General features: G+C 33.3%; 1 protein-coding gene across 4 annotated transcripts in view; it reads right to left on the bottom strand.

The window, feature by feature from the left end:
* LOC134541646 (BTB/POZ domain-containing protein 7) overlaps positions 1-26,375 on the bottom strand; it is a 102,388-nt gene that overhangs the window by 23,374 nt on the left and 52,639 nt on the right. For 2 of the 4 annotated variants that reach the window (XM_063385224.1, XM_063385226.1), the window contains exon 12: positions 1,378-22,523. In XM_063385224.1, the coding sequence (XP_063241294.1) occupies positions 22,127-22,523 (397 nt within the window). In that variant the 3' untranslated portion in view covers positions 1,378-22,126. Of the gene's footprint in view, positions 1-1,377; positions 22,524-26,375 lie in introns of those variants that run through there. The other 2 variants (XM_063385225.1, XM_063385227.1) reach the window with 2 other exon arrangements.

Raw genomic sequence — 26,375 nt, 5'->3', positions numbered from 1 at the left:
CCCACTGTGCAGGCGCAGAAGAGGAAATTAAGGGGAAAAGAAAATCACAAGGTACATACACATCACTATGACAAAAGGAGAGGGGTGCAGGGGATGTGGTGAAGGGGGAAGGGGGGGACCAGAGGACAGCAAGCGCGCGGAATTCACAGCAGCGGAGACGTCCGCTGCACTTTAATATCATTCATTATCATTTATTTTCATTCAACATCTTTTATTGTTAATATAAAAAATTCATCACTATTCATTATCATTCATCAAATTTTTTATAAAAATTCAACATTATCATTCAAAATCATTTTACACATTCATTATCACTCATCATTAATTAATGATAATGATGATAAATGGTGAAGAATCATAATGAATGATGATAATAGGTAATAAATGAATGATTTTGAATATTGATAATGAAGAATAATGATGAATGATGTTGGATGATGATAAATAATGAATGATGCTAATAGACAATGAAAGATTAATTATGATAAAAAATTAAGATTGATGATATAATTAAAATTGTCGATAAATTATGATGTGATAATGCATAATGTTAAATAATGATGATATTGATTAATTATGATGAATGATAATGAAAAATGATGGATTTTTTGATTGATAATGAATTATGATAAATAATTATAATTCATTATTTTGTTCTGGAGTTTATTTACTACAGCCATGTATTGACTTTATTTTTACTTTTTAATTTTTCAACTCTTACTAAATCTGCTTCATGTCTTCCCAAGTATGATACAAGGTAAGGTAGATTCTCATAGATTCATTGTGTCTGTCCACCATCCTTCTGTCTATTAACAAACAGCGATTTTGATTTCCATTTTGATGCCACCAACTGACTTTAAAGCTTAAATGTGGTGAAAATTTATCAAGAGATGATTGAAGTTTTTGAAAGTTAAGCACTTCTAAACCACTTAACTCAACTTATTTTCACTCTGATGTTCATTAATAAATTTTCAGTTTTACCATACATAATTAATTTCACTTCTGTGGTTCAGTCAATTTTTGATCAATCATCAAACTTTAAAACATGTTAAAATGTATGTTTAAAACAATTAATGTTATTAGCTTAACATATAAAGAAACTTTAAAAGCTTTTAGGAAACTAAAAGTTGCTGGCAATATCTTGCTAACATTTTAGAGGTTACAATTTCATCCATTTGCCTGTCGGATGGATGAATGGAGTTTCTCGGGCCTTCTGACTGGCTTTAAGTCACAAGACTGAATGATGGATGAAGACGGATTATTGTGAGTTAAGTTATACTCTGCAGTAACCTTGCGTGCTACTCCACTGGGTATCTCAGCACACATAGTACCTAATGGAACTAAAGATACTGTAATCAAGTATTCATAAAACAATGGTTGCAACAATTGCACAGAATTTATTATGCACATTATTTACATCACCATCACTTGGGAAAAAAAAATTATACTCTTCCAGAAATACAATAAATAAGATCACAAATTTTATGAATGTCTCCAGGATAAAAAATATATATACTGATGTATATTCTACAAACTATGTTTACTTTATTAAATACAGTATGTATTACAAACAGTACTAGTCTAGTGTGTCTTTTAAGTATCATCACCACATCTCGTACACCACATGCGTGCCATTGACGTAACACAAGCTTAGCTTCCACAGAAACACAATCCACGACTGCACACAAGCAATGCTTCCTATATGTTACATGCTATCCTGCTCGAAACCACGGTCAAATGTGTGCAAGAGCATTACACATGACTTTCACTACTATCCAAACACCAAAATTTAAGTTTCTTCCACTCCAGAATATTTCAACCACCCATCTATTACAACAATTAAAAATATTATCTTCTATGCCTAGAAAACCTTTTCTGTCAGATCTTTTCATTAATTCATAGTCAGTAATTTAATAAGAGTATACCCATAAATAGATACTGTAGTATGGGCTTTTATTATTCACAAATAGTTTAAGACATTTTCACACAAAACTTGCTTGTGTGGGAAAGCATGTTTTGTCAATATTTGTGTAAATAAGAAGTAATTAGAGGAGTTAAACAATGTTATCTTATAATGTACTGAAAAAAATACTGAAATTTTCATGTATTATTAAACTGTGAATACTCAATGAAGAAAAAAACCAAAACACATGCTTAAAGATGAATATAAGAGGTTCAAAATTTATAAAAAATACAACAATTAGACAGGAAACATGTACCGGTAATTCCCACTTGTCACCTATTATGAGAACCTAACACAATGTTGCTTTCCAACACAGTGCTTCAAGTTAAATCAAAATTTTGGACTCTGAATTATCAAAATCAAAACAAACTGAGCTTTTTTCAATCTCTGATGAACTACTGGCGTATCTTTTGAACTTTGTTCCAAAAATAAAATCATGTTTATTTAATGCTTATAACCAAAATCTAAAATTTTTAACAATTTAATTTTAGATTATTTATAACCTAAATAAAATACTTAATGCTTTACGATTGAAATTTTTGTGGTATAACTTGCACACTTTGTAATATGTTTAAAATTTGAGCGAGGTTGTATAAAAGATAAATCAGTGGACTCATATTCGAGGATAAATGGTTTCAAATCCGTGTCTAGGCATTTCCATTTTGTTTTCCTGTGGTTTTTTGAAATCACTGTAGGTAAATTCACCATACGTAGTAGCAAATTCCTTCCTATATTTCCTCCGTTGACCTAGTCTTCAAGAGGAAAAAGAAAAAAAGAAAAACACAGTATAGCATTAATACCTCAACTGATGTTTACAATAATTAAGTTATGTGCCTACCTATGTTCTAAAAATAATGGTTGATTGCTGTTTAGAGTAAATCGTTTGTTATTTCATAGTGTTTATTAGCCAATTCACTATTAAGGTGAACCCAGTAAAAATTGGGAAGATGTAATGAAAACAAAACATGCTTACCCAGACAAATTTATAATTTTGAAATTTAGTAACATACACTGTGTGCGATTCAGAAGAGAGAAAGTCATGGTGCCCTTGCTCAATTCTTAATCATGAACCACTCACAACAACATCTCTGATGTCGACACTAGTCTGCAGTAGCAAGTCTTTCATTACACAGTAAGGATGTTGCAAATACAATATTCCCAAACAAGATGAAAAACATTTCCAAGATTAATAATACATACAAACTTCAGTTTGAATTATGTAATAGAAAATTACGATGCATATTGCAAAATAAGAACGAACAATTTCGTAAAGTTATTACAGACAAAAGAAACATACACAACCATTCAAGTATTTGAAAGCAATACAAAGAAGAGTTGAGCAAATGCCAAAGGTAAGCTTCGAACAAAGCTCGTAACAGGCATTCTATCTACACCACATTCACACAAAACACAACCATGGTTCGCAGTTTGAATGCATTTCATTGTTCCATTGACGTGAGCGCAACACTGACACGACAGCATCCTGCGTGTTATTTCTCTGGCGCCCCAGTGTGAAGCCTTGCTCGGACTCAGTGTGAAACTACCTCGGCTGCAGTTTGAGGCAGCAGTCAATATTGCATTAGCAAAAAGTAAATATATATACCTTCACATGTTTACTTGCTTAAGCACTGCAAAAATGTGCCAAAATTTTAACCAAAGAACATAAGACGAAAAGATTATGTGCCGAATTTAAAAGATAATTAGTTTTCCAATGAGACATTTTACATGAAGTGCAAAAATATGTACTCAATTTAAATGAGTAGATATCTCCTAATTTTAACTTGCCATAACAACACAAAATACATAAAGCAAGATGATGCAGTGGTAATACTGGAGTAGCATGCCGGAGGTCCCGCGTTCATTATCACCGTTCAGCAATTCTCATTGTTTCTAAAGTTCGCTTCAGACCAATTCTTTCCCCACGTTCCTTGAGCTGCGGTGTTGAGTTTATCCCTCACTGTCAATAACATGTCTTTATCCCGGAGGTAAAGCACACCACGTCACAAAATTGTACTTTTTCAGAAAATTTACTTTCCGATTTCTGTGCTTGCAACACAAATTTCTTTGTGAAAGTTTGAACACATTATTCTTAATAATCTTTAGTAGATAAAAAATATTATTTCTGAGATAATAGTTTGCTGATTCAGTTGTGTGTATCGATCTCGTATCCTTTACCACCAGGTTATAAACATAAAAAAAGAAAGCTATATTATAAAGACTGAAAAAATTTAAGTTCTTCGCCAGAACACCAAACAGTAGATAGAAGGCTGGCAATCACTGATTCCCACCACAACAACTCAACCACATCTGTTTACTATTCACAGGGGAGGGTTGGCGAGATGCCACTATGAGATAAGAATGCAGCAAATGCCGAGGGAAAATGGAACACATTCCTGAACTTCCAGCCACCTCCCACCATTACCCTTGCCCCACTCTTTGGCAAAACTTTCTTTAGCAACAAAGTTTATGCTGATACTGTTTTCAAAATTTAAATTAAGTGTGATTCTCTTTATTCATTTTCACCCTTGTGACGTAAACTTATTTTTATATATTTGGGCACCGTACTAAACATATATGAAATGTTTAGAAACATGTATTATAATTTTTACGGGGTTAAAAATTTTAACTGTAAGTCTAAAATTGCCTTTAACTGGTGATTCTAATTTAATTTGTGATTTGAATAACAGATTACAGTTAGTTTAAGACATGAAATTCGACTTAAGTCTGTAATTTGAATATAGTCTAGTATTAGAGAATACTAAATAACTGATGGAAAATCAAAACAAATATTTTTAATATTATGAACTCTGTTTTTTATCAAGCAGTCAACTACTTGGACAAATAAAATTTATTCCCAGAAAGTCCAGAATTATGCAAAGATTACTATCGAACATGAATCAACAGAATAATTAAAAAAATTACCTCGTTTCAACACATGAAATTTTAGTTTTCCAATTGGTTATCTCAGTTATCAGTTTACTGGTAAGATAGAACTTGTCATCTGAAACTACTGGACATTCTAAACTTTGACAGAAATGTTTTAAAGCAAATGGTTTCTGTTCAAAGACATAAACTCATGAAGAAAAGTTAAAATCAAATTAATATTATTAGCTCAATCAACAGGGGTAGGTAAAACAAGAATCTAAAGTTAATTGGAAGCTCTAATATCATTAAATCATTAATATCATTAAAACCAACTGAAAAACGGGTTAGCTGACTACACACACATTAACAATAGTATTAACACAATACATACCAGTTTTCTGCCAACACTTCCTATTTTTAGAGACATTTAACAGACTTGCAGATCTTAATCCTCCATCAAATCGACCATTGTTCTTTCAATATCCGCCAAGAAGATCTGCAACGAAGTTCGAAAGTTTGGTACATAGAAGTCAACAGAAAATTGTATAATTCATGGAACAGGGACTGCTTCAATCAGCTGGAACGTGGGCTACTTCTTGGAGGTGACAGACAAGACAAATCATTGATGGATGGACTCCATGTAGTAATATTTTCTGTGGTGGAAAATTATTGTCTTGTAGTCTGTTTCGTTTGCATCACATACTTCCAGATAAGTTTGCCCAAATAAGAATTTTTGTAAATTATTCACATCAAAGTTTAGGCCTCTTCTTATGATTTAGCCTACTTGTAACATAATATGATGAAATCAATGTCCACATAAAACGTAATTAACTTGGCGATGATTAAAATTCAATTTCTATTTCTTCATTAGAAAACCTCACCAATTCACACAATCATTAATAAATTTGTTCTTAAAATATGTAACTCAATCTTGTTACTTTGAAACAAAGTTTCCAAAATTTGGAAATTGTCGACACACAACTAATCTTCGTGAAGGTTCACACTAGACTAAAAGCTTCCAAACAAATGCTCTCGAATATATGAACTTATTTCTGGTATGTACTGGCCAATCCACACATCTCTTACAAATTTACTATATAATCACCAATTATTTTATTATAACAAAACTATACATCAAAATTCACTTTCAAACAGTATCAAAATCATACCTGAATCAAATATTGAAATCTATAAGGAGTATTCTGCTGTGTTTATTCAGTCATTAAGTTAAAATTCACAAATATAAAAAAATCACAAATTACAAAGCAGAATTTTAATTGGCTATTAACAAAACTTGAAAATCAAGGATAAAGTATTCAACTATAAGTTAATTAAACATTATTGAAACAAAACAAAAAAAGGTTACATTTGGAATTGCAATGGGTAATTAAGGAAATAGGTTCAAATATTGAATTAGCAATTCCTCTATTATTTAAAGAAGAAGAATTCTTATAACTCCCAGTGTTTGATGACCCCCACGTAGAGTCAAAGTCAAACACTTGTGAATTTTATTTCTCTGATTTTATTTAAAACACTTCTGAAAATAAATAAGTTGTTTTTGTTTGTAAATTCCTTCAAAATAAGAAAATAATGTTGTGATAAATAACTTTTCAGGTATTTGATACTTGCTTTATTGCAAATTACAACATGAGATTGTCTATAATTAATGCAATGCTATGCTCAAGAGAGTGCTGTATTGAATTTTGCGCACCGTAATCCTATTTCACTGACGCTACATTTCTCCATTACTCCCACAGTTGCAGTGTTCTCAGTGATCCTTGTAACCTCGTAACCTCGAACAGGGTGCTGAGTGGCAGCTTGCACAAGCATTCATCACCTCTCTTCAGCATTACTGGAACAATAGCTGTTCTCACTGAAACTATTCACAAATTATGTGTTAACATCTAAATTATGATTACGTATTATACTCAATTTCAAATCACTTGGAGTATTGAAGAGAATTTCACAGAATAAATACAGATTTTTTTCTTAAGTTTCTCTTTACATGTTTCTACCCTGAATCAGATATCTGTTTGGTTATGAATGACTTTTGTTGATAGTACCTTTACCAACACTGATTCTAGGTTTCATTTTTGTATCTCTTGGTGTTCAAAGTAATTTTTTTCCTGTGTTCAAGTTTGGGTACTCCATAACATACCTATACCAACAAATCAGAAAGAGTACATAACTATGGATTCATGTAACTCAAATGTCGTAAATATCACCTCAAATACAATTACTTCTTGAAATTGGATTCAGGCAAATGCTGCTGTCGCTGTACGTAGTAACATAGTTCAGTACACAAATATAATTAATTTCTAATTTTTTTTTTCAAATTTGAAAATTAACATTTTATAAAGAGGTACAAGATTATATGGTGAATTGTGATAAAATTGAAATAACTCCAAAATGCATGTCAAAACACAGCATAACATCGAAATTAAATTTTATACACCAAATAGCACCCAATTCACAGTTTTATCATGGAATTAAGAAGCATTTAATCAAAACTTAATTAAAATCAAAAAATAACTCTTAATGTTTGAAATTCAAGGAATGTCATTTCTGGACAAAAAATTGTACCAAAGTGCATGGATCAGAAAAATTAATTTTGTTTTATTGTGCATCTCTTATTGAATCAATTATAAACCATAAATGCTCGCTAATTTATCTTTATTGTTCTGAAATGTATTATTCATTTTATACCAATTTAATCAAAAAAATTTTACCATAAAAATGCAGCATATACATTTTACCCTAATTTTGGTGGAGTAAGTTCTTTCTCTATTTATATATTAAACCAAACTATTTACTATAAATTGTAAAATTATCTGTCTACAATTTGTTTATTCAGCGCTTCCTGTAGAGTATGAGTGTATCATTACTCAATTGTTTATTGTGTCCCTGTCTATTGTTTGTTTTGTCCTTTGCATCATGTTGTGTATCTTTTTACATGTTGTGATTTTTATTGTTATTGTTTTTGTTTCTTTTTTTATATCCACATGAACACCCTAGTAACCTCTTTATGAAGTGTTGGTGAACATGCCACAACCGTAATAAATAAATAATATATTTATTATATACCTAATATATTAAATAAGTATATAAAAATTATATATATAAATAAAATAAACTACATATTATGTAGTTTGAACACAATATTTAAGTAATTTTATATTAATGTACAATACTGTCGATACTTTAAAAATAAAAATAACAAAACTTGTCAAAAAAATCCATATAAGCTACAGACATTCCAAAAAAATGTTTTGCTGTACTTTTTATTTTCATATTTATAACTTTCACGTGAAAGAAGGAACATTACAGAAGACTACTGAATGTCTTAGTTGCAGTTTATTTATAACACACTCATCAATATGTTTTATGTACACATTTTAAGTGTCTTAGAATGAATTTTTTAAGACAATAAAAATGAGATATATTATCTTTAATGACAAAATTTGTTTTTTTACGACACTATACAATTTGGCTCTATTTATAGTGCTCTTTCTCTGCTCACAAGAGTCAACTGACTCGGAGCAAAGAGCCATGAACAGGCATATGTCTATATGTCTATATGTCTGGTTGGATGGGAGGCAGAGGGTGTGATGCAAGATTGATTGTGATTCTCATTTCCATCTGTTCCTTTTCTCAGGTAGCAGGAAGTCAAGATTATGCTGTAGAAAAAAGAGAAAGAGCAACTGAAACAAGTGTATCACCCATGGACAGTATCCTTCAAGAAACAATTAGGGTGTGCATTTTTAGAACAGTATGTGGTCTGAGCTTGTTAGTTTACTTATTTTTTTGTTTTGGGAAAATCTATTCTCTTTTATGCTATGTTACAGCCAATATTTATGAGTTTTATATAGCATTGTCCTTTCTATTTCAATGTATGCATGCATTCTTGTGTGAAGGTTATTTATTATAGACTGATACCAACTATTCAGTGGGGCAGGTCCTGTGTAAAAGCGAGTTTCCTTACCGCAGTGCTACAATCCCAACTATTCAATAAACACAACAGTCTTTAAAAATGCAACAAAACACATATACCTTGCACCACTAATATTTAGATTATTTATTTCTTGTTATGAATAAGCCTCCCAAAGTTTTGAAAACAAAACTTATAACAACATCTTAAAAGTTTCTTTCAAATGTTTATTCTATAAATAATTATTCAAAATAATAAATATTCTTTAAAGGTTTTTGTAAAACATATATCATTCCCAGTACTGATGTCTACCAGTTAATTTTTCAGCATACCTTGTTCTTGTAACTAAACTAAATTAATGTAGTAATATTACCAATAAAATACTTTATGTAAATACTAAACAAAAGTCTCTTACGATATCAGGCAACATGTATATTTATAGACAAGCATAATGTGTTAACCATGATGCAAGGAAAAAAGTCTCATGAATGTAAAATGGCTACCGACCACTGCTGTTTTTTTACTGCAGTGAACGCTATTTAAATTTCAACCACGAATAACCAAAGTAAATGCTATTTTCCGAAGATAAAACAGAATAAAATGGGCAATTGCTGAAAATGTACATGCAATAAATTCTCACCTTGCAGATCAATTTTTTATTGCAGCACTACCATTACTTAAAACAAATTTTTTTTCCCCTCCAGTCACGTATACGACTTTCCACGACGACAGACATTTGACGGAACTTGTGCATTTCAGTGTTGCCATGCAGCATTGTCAAACTTTTTATCAACAAACATTTTACAAAAAATGAAATGTAATTAAACAAGTAGGGTTGTGGTAAAATGCATGGTACGTGCTTCTATTTCCAAACAGCGCCCTTTTCAGCTTAATGCCTAATATATGACACGTTAGAGCGCTACTCAAACAGCTCCAATAATCACATGTAAAATGTTTGTTAAAATATTAAAATTTTTAAAGAGAAAAAAGTGCAACTATCCCAATCTATCCTAACCAACCTTTTTTCAGTTTTTATTCTTTTTATTTCCCGGAACCAGCTACTCTACATATTGCTCAAGAAAATGTTTACGAGCCGCAAAATAATAAAATATGTAATGAAAAATCCAAACGATTTCATGAAAAATGTGACTTTTATTAAATGCTGTATTCATGAAAAAGTAATTATATAAACTCATAAAGGCTGTGAGATGGAAAATTTTCTAAGAAAAATTAAAAATTTTTTTTGGTAAAATGTAACCATTAATTTTATTTTGAGAATTTTCCTTTCTTCTAAAACATACATAGATTTACATAATTTAAGATAGGTTGCTGTTTTATGGTAAAAGTAAAATTTCTTGATACTGTAATATATAAGCATATAAACTCTATTGCAAACTTTTAATATCACTTTTAAAATTTTATGTTACCATTGTATTACACTAAGATAAGAAACTTTGAAGGTGGAAAGAAGTCATAGAATTGTGGAGATTTCCCATATGTTTTTAGTCTGTCTGTGTCACCTAATGACTTACGTACTTTTTTTGTATTTGCTATGTTTGCATAAACCAGTTGGTAAGGTTAATTTCTGTTTTTATACTTAAGTATGTACAAACTGCTGGAAAATTTTCTGCTAAATTAATGAAACATTTTCATTATAATGATCTTTCGGGAAACTAACATCTCTAGAGCTCATATTTACATGTTTAAATTCTATTTATTCAAGTTTTCATTGTAAATGGCAGCCAGGTAAACTGTATTTTAGTTTAATAATATTAGAAACATATTTTGCTAATTTGACAGAAGTGAACAAAATTGCATTGTTAAAATACAGAGTACTATTAATATTTTTTAAGACAGATTAAAACACCTAAAGTGGGTATTTATATCGCACAAATGACATAACCTCAACAATGAATGTTTCTATGTGACAAACAAACGAGGAACGTTAGGTCAAATATTCAGAACCAATAGAAAATTCGTTATTTCGAAGTGTTAATATATAAGGTTGAACTGAATACGAATAAAAAAAATATTCATACTTGTATTTAAATGTTTTAATACAGTAGAACCCTGTTATGTTCCTGCTTATAACATCATATTTTTTAGGTCTAGAGATTTTTCCCTACAAGACCAATGTATTTATTTACAGCATATAATGTTTCACAAATGGTGCATTTGGTAATTTTCAGACATCGCAACTTTTTACAACGGTAAGAAAAAATCGGAAAACATGGTTTTCACACACTACACATGTCCCTAAATTTACCCCGAGGGATGGTTTCTTAAATTCCAACTGGTTCGTGAAAAATAACAGTATAAAGCTTATATTACAATACTTGTGTTTTCACACTGCTGCCAGTGATGCCAACTCCTACAGTGTTTTCCCCCTAGGACCAACTTCAAATACCCCTAGATGTCAATTAAAAACCCCTGAAGTATTCATTGTACAACCTGTTTGAGAGGTTATTTCAAATATAAAATTAAAATACTCTGAAGTAGTATAAAATAGCTGTTGCATTTATGTGGGGGCATTTTACACATATACACATTAACTTATGAATTATCTTTGAAAGATTTGTGCAATGGGAGTGCATGACTTGATGTATGCTTTTGGACATACGCCATTGCTTAGCACATGTATGTCTGCAGAAGAAAACTACAAAAAAAGTTAGAAAACTGTTGTGTTTGTTTCATCTTTTCGTTTGGTTGTGTTTTTGTCTCGTTTTGACTGTTGTGCTGAATTTTTTGGGTTCAATATTTTTTGTGCTGTCATCATTTGTGGGGGTTTTTATGTTTTTTTTCCGTTTCTCTTTTGTTTTTTGTTTTTCTGGAAAACTATTGTGTTTGTTTTGTCTTTTCGTTTTGCTGTGTTTTTTGTCTCGTTTCAACTGTTGTGTTGAATTTTTTTGGGTTCGGAATTTTTGTGCTGTCATCATTTGTGGGGGTTTTTTCGTTCTGTTAGTCCATTTTTCTTTGTTTTTTCCTTGTTTGTTGACCATATTCCTGTTGTGGAATATTGTGTGGCGTTAAATCCTGACAACAGCAATTTTTGCTTAATTTGTGTTTTTTGTCATTTGTGTTTTTTTGTAGTTTTCTTCTGCAGACATACATGTGCTAAGCAATGGCGTATGTCCAAAAGCCTACATCAAGTAACTTATGAATAATAATATTAATCATAATAACAATGAAAAATTTATATTTTTTATTTCTATAACTTTTCTTTTCTTAGTTAGCTTTGTTTTAACTTTTCTTTGCATACATTTTTTTGCTTCATCATTATTTTCTTTTCATAAATTATTTTTTGCTTTATGTACTTTTCTATTGTTAACTTTTCTAAACCTTTCTTTTAAAGTTAAACGAGAAATAATTGAAATAAAAATAAATTGCTTCAATGTCTTCTAAATAAAATATGCAAGTAGACAACAAACTACAGACAGAACCTCAACGTGACGTGAAAACATCGAACAATAAAAGCGGTAAAAGTGAAAACGGAATTTGTTAGTCATAGTGCGATATTCAGCCACCAACGCCACTTGTGTTGCTGTTTTTTTTTTTTCACTTTTTTTCAAGATATACACTTTAATTTCATGGCCTCAAAAAAATTTCTTCAATAATCTACATGCTAAAAAATCCCCCTAAATAAATGTACTCCCTAAAAAACCCCCTTTACATCTTGGTTCTACCTTAAATTGGGGGGGAAACCCCCAAGTTGGCATCACTGACTGCCACCACCATTCATTGTTTACCTGTGATCGTGTATCTCTTTGTTCAGCACAACTGTAGCCAACTATGGAGAATTAAAAATTTGCTAATTCTTCTGTTTCATATATTGAAGTTTATCCCTGGATCCTGAAGGCTTGATCCTGTGGTACATGATGCTTTCTGTTTTAATTCTGTACATCGAAAGATACTGATGGGATGATCCTGTTGGCTTGATCCTGTAGTACATGATGCTTGCTGTTTTAGTTCAGCACATCGAAAGATCCTGATAGCATGATCATGTGGTACATGATGCTTGCTTTTTTAATTCAGTACATTGGAAGATCTTGTACATATATATATATATATATATATATATATATATATATATATATATATATATAAATGAATTATGATCTTAAGTCAAATAAAAAGGATTTTTTTTTCCAACCTACAATCACATTTCTTTCTTATACACAATTTCTTTCATGTGCAGGATCTTCCAACGTACTGAACTAAAACATCAAACACCATGCATCACAGGTTGAAGCCAACAGAATCATGACATCAGGATCTTTCGACGTACTGAACTAAAACAGCAAGCATTATGTAACACTGGATTAAGTAAACAGGATCATGCCATCAGGATTAAGCCTTCAGGATCCAGGCATAAATTGGGATACATGAAACACCAGACATATCACACACAATATAGATGGCTGTAAGTACTCCTTACAGAAAATGAAAGACGTTAACAATCATATTTAAATGTTTGCCTCCCAATTAGACTCACCCATTACAACTTAACTCAAAACAGTACGTACTTTATATGCAAGTAACAAAACAAATATTTTGTAATACAATTACTTAATCTAATAAAACAACAAACATGAAATATAAGCATTAAAAATTCCTTACAATTTCAATAGTCATTATTTAAACGAATTTTATTATTACTAAAACACATACATTGACTAAGGTTCTCCAAAAAAAAAAATTATAATTCACACGGGTAAACAATGAATGTTGGTGATTGCGTGAATAGATAGGTATTGTAATGTAAGCTGTAAACTGTTATTTTTTCACAAACCAGTAGAAATTAAGAAACCTTTCTTATCAGGGTTAATTCAGGAACATATCAAGTATATGGAAAAGACATATTCCTATTTATTGAGCGTACACAATAAATGGGGATGGCAGCGTAAAAGCACAGGTATTGTAATGTAAGAAATAAAAATTTAATTTTTTCAAATCCCTTCAGAGTAAACATAGGGATGTGGATAGTGTGTGAAAACCATGTTTTCCATTTTTTTTCTTTCCGTTCTAAAAATTCGCGATATCCGATATTTACAGTGCATTTCCTGCTTATACGTTTGCGTTTGAAGATTCAGTAAATGCAGAAAAAAGTTTTAAAAAGCTAACTATTTGAACATTTATATCATCTGTGAACATAACATGTTAAATGGTTTAATTTACACTTTACATACTTTTTATTTAAAATCACTGTTATATGCACCATACATGTAGTTTGTTCAAACAGGAATGTAGGCAAAAACAAAATGTAAGGGCCGGTTTTATGACCCCCGGCTAAAGTTCCGGCTAAAATTTAACCGCAGGCTAGCTCTTATTTCGGTTTTATGACTCCCTGTTAACGTCTACCTTCCAGTTAAAGTACCGGCTAACCTAGCGGGTGGATGAACCGGCCGCTAGCTGCTTAACCTGAGGCTAAGCAGCAGAAAATAAAATGATGATGTATCAGGCGAGGTTAGTTGTTGATAGTGATGATGACTATTTGAGAAATTCTATTGAATATTTGCAGGATGCGATGGAATAATTTATTACTAAATACAAAATGCTTCGCCGTATTCGTCAAAGTTTTATTAAAAATTACATGGCATGAAAGTGTAGTCACGCTTTTCTATTCTCGTTGAGTCGTGTATTATTATTTGACTTTAATTGATCACGAAGTACATAAACGTATGCAATGTATATAAACTTAAATGTTCCTGCTTAAGAATATGTGTAAATAAGTGAATTTTAAAATTGCCAAACGAGGGTTATTATTACCTATAAAAAGCATGTTTTCGTAGAAGTTGTATCTGTGAATTTTTATTCGTAATACAGTGGACATATGCCGGGAATGAAATGCACTTCATACGACTTCAGACATGGTTCTAATTCAATGAATACAATTGAATGTGAAAATAAATGTTACCCAATTACCCCTTCCCTATCTTACAAACCTTTAGGTACTTATTATCTACCTGCCACGCAAGTGCAAAACGAAAACAGCACTGGAATTATTCTGTTTCCCATATCCAAGTTTATCTCTTGATCCTATCGGCATGACCCTTTATATGTTGGTCCTGTTTTACATTATACTTGCTGTTTTAATTTAGAATGTTGAAAAATCCTGTACATAACTCAAAATACCTAACATATCACGATACAAACAAATTATGTCAGGTACTTGTAAAAATGTATTTCTTTCGTATACATTTTACAATCATAATTATTTCCCCAGTGAATATGTCTAGGATCTCTCGACCTACTAAATTAAAACAGCAAGCATCCTATACCACAAACTAATTCCATCAGGATCGGATTAATTTGGATACGTGATACGAAACTATTAGTATGTACAAAAATGAAAGCTGCACCAGTGAAATGAAAATCGACAAGTATTTTCCCGAAACAGGGTCTATATTATTTGATTATGAAATAAATTTATGAAAGAAATAAGTGTTCTCTAGCAAAAATGTCATCCCTATTTATTTGTTTGTATAGAATTACTTCGTTAGTTTTGGCTTAATATATAACCTAACAAAATCACGAGTTTCAATACAAGAGTAAAGTTGAAAACACACGGTTTTGAATCATAAATTGTAATTTTATGGTTTAATACAAAGCAGGTTTGACGTCAAAGTAGTTTTTGGTTAATTTAATTATATCTGTTGCAAGATAAAGTTCGCGGCATATTTCTTTACTGCAGCTGTAAACATTCCGAATCACAATACAAACAAACAGCTGACTAACATTCTACCAGAAAAAAAAACTGTCTTGCAACAAAAGTTACCGAATTCTGGTTTATTTCATTACCAACACACCCATTATTACACCACACGCTTCGTCAGGTTCCGGTTAGCCAACCGCAGGCTAAGTATGGGTCATAATACACCCCTCGTTCGTTAACTGGAGGCTAGCCTAACCTGAAGGCTAGCTAAACTGGAGATTTGGCCGGAGGTCATAATACCGGCCCTAAGAGTGCTACATGTTAGTGCTGGCTAATGTTGTGCATTCAATATATCGAAGGTACATAATGTTCACAGCTACGTGTCAGTTGGCACCCTTATCTTGGAAAAAAAATCCTTCCATTCCTTGTCATTCTAGTGTGTTTTCAGATGTACATACGCAGTCCTACAATGTTGATTGAGCCAACTATTCCGTGATGGCAAAAAAAAAATTTCTATTGCCCATAGAGTTTCATTTATTTCATTCGTAAGTAGTAATCCCAAAATTACACATTTTCACAGTGAAGGAATTGGAAGTAGGCATTCTCACTCTAAAATCATCGTCATAAATTGTGAGACAATTTTACAGAAACGTGGCAGTGTATCTTTAAAGACAAATAAAATAGAAGCTGGACGCACGTAAAAGTTGAAAAATTGTTAGCTTGATAAAGCAAATCTGAGCATCGAGTGTACTCATCAGCAGTTTTAACATTAAATTTTTTTTACACAGCTTGATGAGTCCATTGGTAAAAAATTCAAACACTGTCAAGTGCTAAGTTGTTATTTCCTGCTTATCATTTTTCCTTTGGCCTCTCGAAAAATGTTATAACATGCTCCTGCTTATTTGCACAGGCCTAGTTATATACATACTTGACTCGAACTTGAGATTCAAGTATGTACTCACAAATACCTAGTTCAAATTTATATAATTTTATTTTCATATAAATAATTAAGTAAACCAGTAAAACCTCGGTATAACAAACCTGAAGGGACTCAATTTGGGTTTGTTTGTTATAGTGAGGTTTCTTTATAATGAGGTGAATTCAAAACTCAATACTACAAAAATAAATTAGTTAATAGAGTTGAATTTGGGATGCTAAGGGTGATTTGCGGAGTAAGGTAAATAAAATCTAAGCAAAAACTTTGCAGGTTAATCAAATGGATAAATACTTTACTTTGCCTCAAGTCACAACTGTGCAAGCCGGCCTAAATCTTTTGGCTAAATCAACCTTTTTGCTTCCCTGATTAACAGTATACAGAATTTTCAGTTTCATGGTAAAATATATTGTGTTTTATTTTTTTTAATCCATTATCTGAAAATGAAAAATATATCACCCAAAATTAAGTCCAATCATAAACTATTGCACATGGTTTGTCCAACCATAATCTAATTTGTAAGTAAACAAAATTAATCCATCAAAACTAACCTCCAAACAATAAAACTCATTAAGTGACATTTATTTTACAATTTGGAAACAACACCTAAACTCCTGCGAATTTTAGTTAAGTAACACTTCCACACAATCCAGATTGCATATCGGTATTCATTACAACAATCGCCCATTTTCACAGAACACAGACGTAAATTTGTGCAAGTGTGATATGTGAGAAATTTTCTAGGCGATGTTCGTAATATTGATTAACTGAAGTGGTTTTTTCGTTAGCTAATGTTGGTACAATGTGTTCGTTAGCTAATGTTGGTACAATGTGTTTCACTTCACTAGTTTCAAAGTGCGTTTCAGTACGTCAATAGTTCTATGGTCAGTCAATATAAGATGACGGCAGTATTTGTTTATTTGCTGAAACGTAATACATCCACAAGCAAATGGAAAAAATATGACAATTCTACCTAAACATTTGGAAAAATTTTCCTTTGCTATAGCGGGTGTTTTTGTTGGAACTGTTAAAAAAATACTTAGTTATTTAGAGGTACAAATACATAAGGTTCTGTGGCATTTTGGCGGGACCTAACAGCTGTTTCATTATAACGAGGATTTCATTATATAGGAGATTGTTGCACGAGGTTTTACTGTATAATTGTTAAAAAAAAAAAGTTTACATTCTGTTTAAGAAAAGACATTGTTCATCAATTCCCCAATATTCTGCGTATTCCAACAAGTGGCAAAGATTTACGTAATGCTACTGAACTTAACTACCCTTGATGGATTGACAATTTCACAATGGAGCGCCACTAACAACATCTTACACCTAATCGATACTATCAGTTACAAGTGACAAAAACATCACTGTGCTACGGACAAGCACAAGCCCAGCAGAGTCCACTTTGTACAGTTTCGCTGGCGCATATCTTACAACTGCACTCACACATTTACCCTACCAATACAAATAAACCAACAGTAAAAAAATTAAAGTACGTTGCTCTGAAGTTTACAGAATAAATTACAACAAGAGACAAATGTAACATATATCATCCTCCACAATAATGGAAGATAACTTATATAAAGATAATAAACAACCTACATAAAGAGAAGGAACAATCTTAGCCCACAAAAACAAGAAAGAAAAATTACATTTTGTACATTTCCTGTAACACACACAAAATCACAATTTACAAGTCCATATTAATACAGAACCGAAATTGCAAATAATATCTTTAGTCATAACTTCACTCAGAACAATTGATGACAGCACTATGAGATGAAACAATATGCAGTTACTATCAGAACTACAAATGAACAGAACTGAATGTAAACCTACTTTACACCTACACGCAGCCTACAATGAAACTTAAGTCCCTTCTCTCTGATCCTCCATCACCATCTAATGAAACAATACTTACTATAATAATTTGTACACCACAAAAGTTCTGCTCAGACAGGAGGCCCCAATTTTCTTCACAAGACGACACTCAAAAAATAATCTGAGACTGTAAATATTGTACCAAATGCCGTCACTTGCATTGAAAATAAGCGTGAAATAAAACAGAACAAACAGAAATATTTAGTTGATGAAAATATTACTTTGTTTACATATATTCTCACAAAAGTCCATAAGCAAAAAGTATATGTAACTATACAAAAGAGTTATTGAATGTATTAACTACACCTGGAATCAATGCCAGCATTCAGAGCACATGTAAATGATCAGTTGATCAGTTACAATAACAGTAATCAGTATATTTCCAACATGTGTCTTGCTACTTCAATGGAAGAACCAAGACTCAAATGTGACACGCAAGGAAAACCAATGAACTAGCAAATATTCCAGGCGTATTCCAAAATATATCCCAGAACCACGGGCGAACACAGGGGCACTAGAACCAACGAAGCACGCATGCTTTCGTTTGGATTAGAGTGAAAAAAGTAGTAGGATTTAGAGCTTCAGCAGCATCACTCGCGGTGCTTCGGACGACATCACGGCCGTAAGAGAGCCAGGAGCAAACCGGAAAAGCTCCAGCCGGATCATTGGGACAGTGGCGACACTGAGGCTATGATAACAAATATCAACTCTCACGTCCACAACATTGACTAAGGTGAGGTAGACTGTTTTTCGTCTTCCGATCAAGTCCCTACAGTAACTTTTCTAGAGACACAATTTTGTGGTGAATTGGTTAATAAAAAATTACATCTACTTTGCCTAAAGTGATTATTGTTCATAAACACATGTTCCATACATTTTTTGCATGTGCATGTTGGCATTTCTTACTTATTTCCATCTATTGTTTTAATATTTTCAAGCATGGAAAGTTTTTGCAAGGTTAGAGCTGGAGTGTTTTTAACTTTTTTTAAATGCTTCAAATGTAGGTTTCTGTAAGTAACAGGAAGAAAGCATTTTTAAGTAATGGATTTTACGTTAATGATTACTTTTAATTTGCTAATTTTGCAGCTGCAGACTTGACTCCGAAAGACGAGATACACAAGTTAAGCGTGTCACAAGTGACAAAAATATGCATTCAAGACAAAGTCATCTTTTAGAACACTTGAACCTTCTACAGTCAGTCAGTATTTCTCATTGCATCTGTTGTGCTGGACTGTGCAGACTCATCATATTGTGCCTACGCAGTTACTGATGTTATCCAATAAGTACGAGGTACAATATAAAATAAACAAGTTGTATCATTTACGATTGTTTCAGCACACTACATCAAAAAATGTGCCCCAACACTTCAGGGGCTGTTTGGGCAAACAAACTACATTTGGTTGAAATTGTATGGCAAAATAACATGAGGAAACTTAAAAATGTTGTGGTGAAAATGAAGACTGTTTTTCACAACACAATATAGCACAAACACCAATACATTTAAGTTTATAAGACCAAGAATCCATTGAATGCTTCAAAGAAAAAGTTACCTCAGCCGGTATTAATTTGGTAGAAAACTTGGTTTGAGTGTCAATTACATAAATGAGCACATTCATAACACTGAGTTTCTGAACAAAACCAGCAAGAAAACCATGGGGTAAAATTCCTAAAAATTACGCCAGAAGAGATCATGTTTCTGAACTTGATGCTTTGTTTGTGTCACAGAATTGTGCATTTTTAGTAGACTTGCTAACCTTTCTTGAAGGATTATCCTACCTTACAACACATGTTCTCCCATCAAAACTAGGTGACATCAAAACCAAATTGAGTAATTATTTTTTTTTTCTGAAAGAAAAATTGTCTTAACTTCACACAGTAAATCAGACAAAATTAAAACAGTGTCTCAAGTTGGCAGCATATAAATGTGAAATGAAATTTCACAACAAACCTTGCCAAACGGCAAATAGTCTTTGAGGCCAAGAAATATGATTAGGCTTAGCATTGCAGATGCAAACTTACATAAGTCTCTGCATAAATTTCCTTCTGTATTAGTTTTTGTGTTGAGTTTTGCTACAACATCAAGTTAGTTTTAGGTGAATTATTGCGAATTTGTCATTTTATGGATCATTATGTTTTTGTAATTCTAGTTTATTTGTTTTAAATACAGTAAAACCCCATTTATTAAAACCCTCTTCTAGAAACCATGATAGAAATATTTTTTGAAGGAAATCTACAGGAAAATTTGTTTGAAGCATATTGCGCTGTGTTACTCTTGGTCAGCGCTGTACTGCGGGTGGGTAGTAGACACCCCCTCTCCCTCCTACTACTGATACTGGTTCCGTGATACCAGCATGTCTCCCCGCCTGCCCGGCAGCCAACTACTGTGATATCACTTGCTCTTGGACACCTTTAAGTTTGCTTCTGTTTTTACAATTTGGTTTTGGATCTCTCTTGATCTTGATTCCTGTTTGTTGACAACTTATTACATTTTATTCCAATTCATTAACTTTTAAGGTTTGATTTGGTGAACAATTATGGGTGATCCACTCATTTTCTGAGAAACTAAATTGGTTGTGCTTTAGGCTAGATTTTGTGAACAGTTGTTGACAAAACTACACTTTTTTTATACATCATACCAATTTGTGTAAAATGAGATCAGGATCCTGAAATTAGGGAAAAGTTTCAGGGTCACAAAGTTTTTTTCGCCAGCAAAAAAATCCTGAGATTTAAGGAAATTTTTTAGGGGTTTTCATGAGAAGATTTTTATTTCCCACTACATTCACCAACAAAACTGAGAAAAAAACAACAAAGAAAAAGACAGATTTAACATGCACCATCAGACATAACAACTGTATCATCAGCATACCTTATTTTACACAGAAGGAAGTTAAAAATATATCAGAACTGTCAGCAAATAGGAAACTGATAGGGCTTTATAATTGTCGTAAAACAGTTCGCAACGCAGTGCCCGCTCGATGGTTACTTTTATTCAAAAACGTGGCAGAGAAAACTTGTATGTATATGGTAGATAACATCCAGCTATAAATGTAAGGAATGACTCTGTTATGTTGACACGTTTTTCGAGTAGATATACACAGTTACAGTCCAGGATGATCATGCACCTCTATGCCCCTAGGGTTTTAGCTGCCACAGGCAATGTTTACCTTGACAGCCCTGGCAATTATCGTTTCTCTGGGTTGACAAAAAAAAGTCACTTCACAGCGCAAAAAAAGGTTTGCCCTTTTCACCAAAGAGAGGCACACACTGCACAGCTAACCACCATCCCTCCTACCTGACTCTCCCTTTCTCCTCCCTTTGTAACATTCCACTTTTCATGGCGCTTGACTTTCTTTACCTCTGGCGTGGTATATAGTTACGGCACACATGCTCATAAATCAACATTTTTCCTTATGAAATAAGTGTCAGATGGACCTAGCGCTCGTTAAAAGATACAGCTGCACCGCACATTGCGCCTGTTTATGCTCGTTTTGGTGACAGAAGTAAAAGGTCCAATGTGCTTTTCTTTTCGGAAGACGTCGACTGTTAAAACCAATTTATATTTAATTTTGAAAACATTGTCAGTTTCGTGCCAGATACGACTGAACACAGATTCGGAGTGAAACATGGCATGTTTTGATATAAAGGTCGGGGGAGGAGGTGAAAGGGCATCACCATCCTAAATGTTTACTACAACCCCTCCTCTATTACAACCTATTTCCGGGAACTGAGAGGGGTTGTAACAATGGGGTTTTACTGTATGTGAGTACATAAAAATTAATTCTTTAGTTTTGATCGAGTGTTTTACTAAATTTACAAGCAATGCAACGTAATTGTGGAAATTCTGCCATAGTTATTTTGAATTAAAAAAAAAAACCCACATAACACTAAAATCTAGCTTTCTTAATAACACATATTGTTAAAATAACACCACAAAATCTTGTCTCTACCTGTAACTGGCTTGCAATTTGCCCATAGTGTCAAGATCCGGGAAGGCAAACTGGCGATCTGTCTCCCGAAGCAGCGTGGAGCGGGGAGCGGGGGAAGCGGGGGTGGACTAGATGAAGCGCGGGGGGCCGGTGTGGTAGGCGCTGCGGTGCAGGTAGGGCGGCGGGGGGCCGGGCCCCAGGTACCGGTGGAAGAGCGGCGGGGCCGGCCCGTGGAGGTGCGGGTTGCCGTCGCCCAGGTCCAGCTCCAGCTCGTGCTCCTGCAGCTGCAGCTGGCCGAACGAGGCGGTGGCCATCGCGACGTCGGGCATGATGTCCGACAGGTGGCCGTCGCTGCACGAGCTGCTCTCCAGCTGCAACACACCCTCGCGCGTCACAAACCATCGCGTGCCGTCCGCTCAGTAGTTCACATTAGGTCCGCGAGGTTCCCGTTCCTTTCAAATACCCGACCCGGAACCAAATGTTGAGATCTTTGACTTCAGGTACATATTTATCTTAATGTTTATACAACTTCTTTCTGTCTCACTTAACATCTCGTGATGTAATAACGCATGAAAAATGTATGTTATAGAGTATAGTTTATCAGTCACATGAATTTCGGGAGAGAGAACCGAAAGACCTCATCTTAGTTCCAATGATTGTTATGCCATAACTTTGTTCAGTTAATTTTACTATTTGTTAAAGAAAAATATATTTATATATATTTATTAAAACACAGAGCAAGTGCAAATATCAACCCTTAAATACATAAAAACGGTAAAATATTCTTAGTGAGACTTTTTAAGAAATGTTTACATGCATGAAAACAGTTTTAAAGAAAAATATTTAGCTAGGAGGGCAGGGGTCTTGCAACATTACAAATTGTTTTTAATAAGCAAATAATAACCCAGCAAACCTCATTCATAAATATAGTATAAAACCCTAAATTCTTTTTTTTTTATAAGAACCAACACCAGAACCGAGAACTGAGGTTCTTGATGTAAAACCGAACCAGAACTGAACCAACCAATAAAAACAAAACTGCACAGCCCTAGAACATACAAATAACTTCTTTGCCTACATGAGTTTAAGTACAGTGAAACCTCTCATTTTAATGTACTTCACTATAAAGAATTACTCACTTTAAAGTACCTATATATTTTCAGGTCCAACAAGATCTGTTAAATTTAGTAACAGCTCAGTATAAATTAGGTACTTTCATTATTAAGTACTAAAAAGGTGGGTTTTATCAGGTACATTGTAGGGATGTGCGAATGTTCGGTATACCGATACCGAAATCGAAATTTTGCTACTTTCATTTTCGATTTCGGTAAGAATTTCATCTGTCGAAGTTCGTTTTTAGAGAAATATTTCGAGCCAAACGAAAGTTCAATAGCTTACCGAAGTTCGTTTGTTCTAGTTGAAAAAGAAATCGTAATTTAATAAAAATGTACAGTAGAATACCGGTACAATAACGTACCTTATTATAAAGTATATTTCACTTAACAAATTTTTTTTAAGTCCCCGCCAAAAATCGTATCTTCGCCATGCAAAACGGTTTCAGTTTAAAGTATCATATTTTCACTATAACGTATAAATTCTACTAGTAGCGTGGCATTACTACACCAAAATTTACTTAAACTGGTAAATAAATTTCCAGCTAAATGTTAATGTAGTAGAACAAAGATACACAAATACCACCGCAACGTATTTTCTAACCTCTAAATTCTCAAAACAAAGTTAACAAACAGTTGCGCGCACAACCATAGATTATACCGTACGTAGTATGCGACGTGAGCAACACAACACCATTCGATACATCGAAAGACGGAGGTTTGAGAGAAGTATTAATTATTTAGACAAAAGTGTTACGCTACGCTAAAAATACTGTTTGATGTCTGTGCCGGGATTGTTTATTGTTATTGTTGAGTTTATTTTCAGGTTACGTTATTTAGACACCGCATTATATTTGTGCTACAATATGAATGATCCTGGAGATAAAAAGAAACGAAAGCAATTCACGCTTAAGGAAAAAGTGGATATACTCAGAGAACTAGACAAGGGGAAAAAAGAAAGTCGCAGTTGCGAATACATATGGCATTGCGGCTCTCCTGTAGCTATTTTTTTTATATATTTTTTTCTCTTTGTAAAGATATGTATGCATGTTTCTAGGGATGGGAAATATAGTTCTTTGGAACGAACTAGTTCGTTCGGAACTAGTCACTTCAAAGACTAGTTCTTTAGGAACCGTTCTATTGAACTACATCGGTCGCGGACTGTATCGCGGTTTCCAATGTTTAAACAAAATATTCCATACATTACACCAACACAATCGTTACAGACTTTTTGTTTTATGGGCATTTCTTTTTCTATAAATAAAAGAGGCTTACAGTAATCCAATGCTTGTAAACAATATCTCCCATTACAAATGAGCGACTATCATATTGTTTTTCTTTCACACAATTCTTACATTTTTGAATGTGTATTAATTTATTTTCTGCAAGTAAAGTGCTTATTTTCACATGTTTACAAAACAAAATAACCCAAAAAAGGATAATAATCTAGGCGTTCACAACACTGATCATTATAAAAAATAACTATTATAACATACAAAGAAGATCGCCTGCAGTAGCGGTAGCAAAGCGAACGAACTATCTGTGACCTGTCTTCTTTGAATTCGAGATGGGAGCGGACGAACTAAAAGAGCGACCTAGTTCGCCAAGGAGCTGCGAACTAAAAGGAGCGCTCCCGGTCGCGAACTATTATGCGCAAGTCTAGAACTGACGAAGCGATGGGGAAATATAACTAGGGGGGGGGGGGGGAAAGAGACCAAATAAAGAATAACGTAAGAGAGGGCAGAAAGAAAGACGTGGCATATTGGGTGACAGTGGTTTGGTTGGTGTTGGGAGGGGGGGGGGGGGGGGGGGGGGGTTGGTTATCTTTCGCGCATGCGCAGTAAGGACCAAACAGAGTAGGAGACGAGAAACACGCAAAGAACGAAAGAACGATTGTTTTTGGTAACAGCGAACTAGTCACCTAGTTCGCTCGTCAGAACAGTTCCAAATGAACTGGTAGTTCGCGAACTACCCATCCCTACATGTTTCAGTACTAAGTACAAAAACTTGAGGTACCTGTAAGTACTTAGCACTGGGATTCTACTGTAATGTCTTTATATGATTTGCTTGTTATTACTAATAATGTAATAACATATGCAAATCATATAAAGACATTAATTAGAAAAAAGATTTCCATTAAGATTAATTTACGTGGTGATGAAAAAAACTCACGTTAATGAAAATACGGTAAAATCATAATTTGAACAAACATGGCAGATAAAGTAAACAAAATTCAACCGTGATTACAGTAGGCCTAGGTATCAAAACAAAATCATGCAATATTTGAAAAATTACCTGATTCATTTGCTTTCAAACAGTAGTGTAGGTACTATATTCGTAAAACATACATTCCAGAACTGTTAGTACACTATTTAGTATTTACCGTATACACATAAACAAAGAACGTACCTACTTTTATTCGCGCACAGCCAAACAAAAACATTTTCGTCTGCTTTATTTAAAATTTACATACTCTGACTGACATATAAAATCCTCATAATATACAGCCAATTAGACAAAAAGGTCAACAAGTCACTTGGCAGCAACCATTTGTTATGTTTTGTTTTGACCATGTCCCTTGCCTGGTTTACAGCTTCCTGAGCTAGCCATGTGTGACAGTGGTGCAAGATGACGGCCGTTCCGCAGTAGTCACGTGTTTTTTCATCAGTACCATGCACGTGATAAATATATTATCATAGACTGCGACATTACGACTGTAAAGGAAATAGTCTGTGCGCTGAAAGATCTGGATTGATTCTTGAAATTTACGAGTGACATGGGGCTGTGTTGTGTGGTCTAGGGCGGATGTTGACTATATTAAATAGTAATATTTATATATACATACATCAAAAGGTACAAAAATGATTTATGTAATAGAATTTATTACTGAAGAGCAAATTTTGGGGCACTTTTTTTCTTTGTTAATTAAAAAATTTCGCTTAACTTTCGTTAAGAATATATTTATTTCATAGAAAAATTCATTTTCGTTTCACTTTCGCGAAACTTGATAAATTTTCTTTCACTTTCATTTCGTGTGGATAAAGTCACTTTCGCACATCCCTAGTACATTGTAATGAAATTTCACTGTAATGAGAAAGGTTGTCCAATATA

This window comes from Bacillus rossius (assembly GCF_032445375.1).
Source record: "Bacillus rossius redtenbacheri isolate Brsri chromosome 4 unlocalized genomic scaffold, Brsri_v3 Brsri_v3_scf4_1, whole genome shotgun sequence".
Taxonomy (NCBI): domain Eukaryota; kingdom Metazoa; phylum Arthropoda; class Insecta; order Phasmatodea; family Bacillidae; genus Bacillus; species Bacillus rossius.
This window is presented reverse-complemented; position numbering and strand designations above follow the sequence as displayed.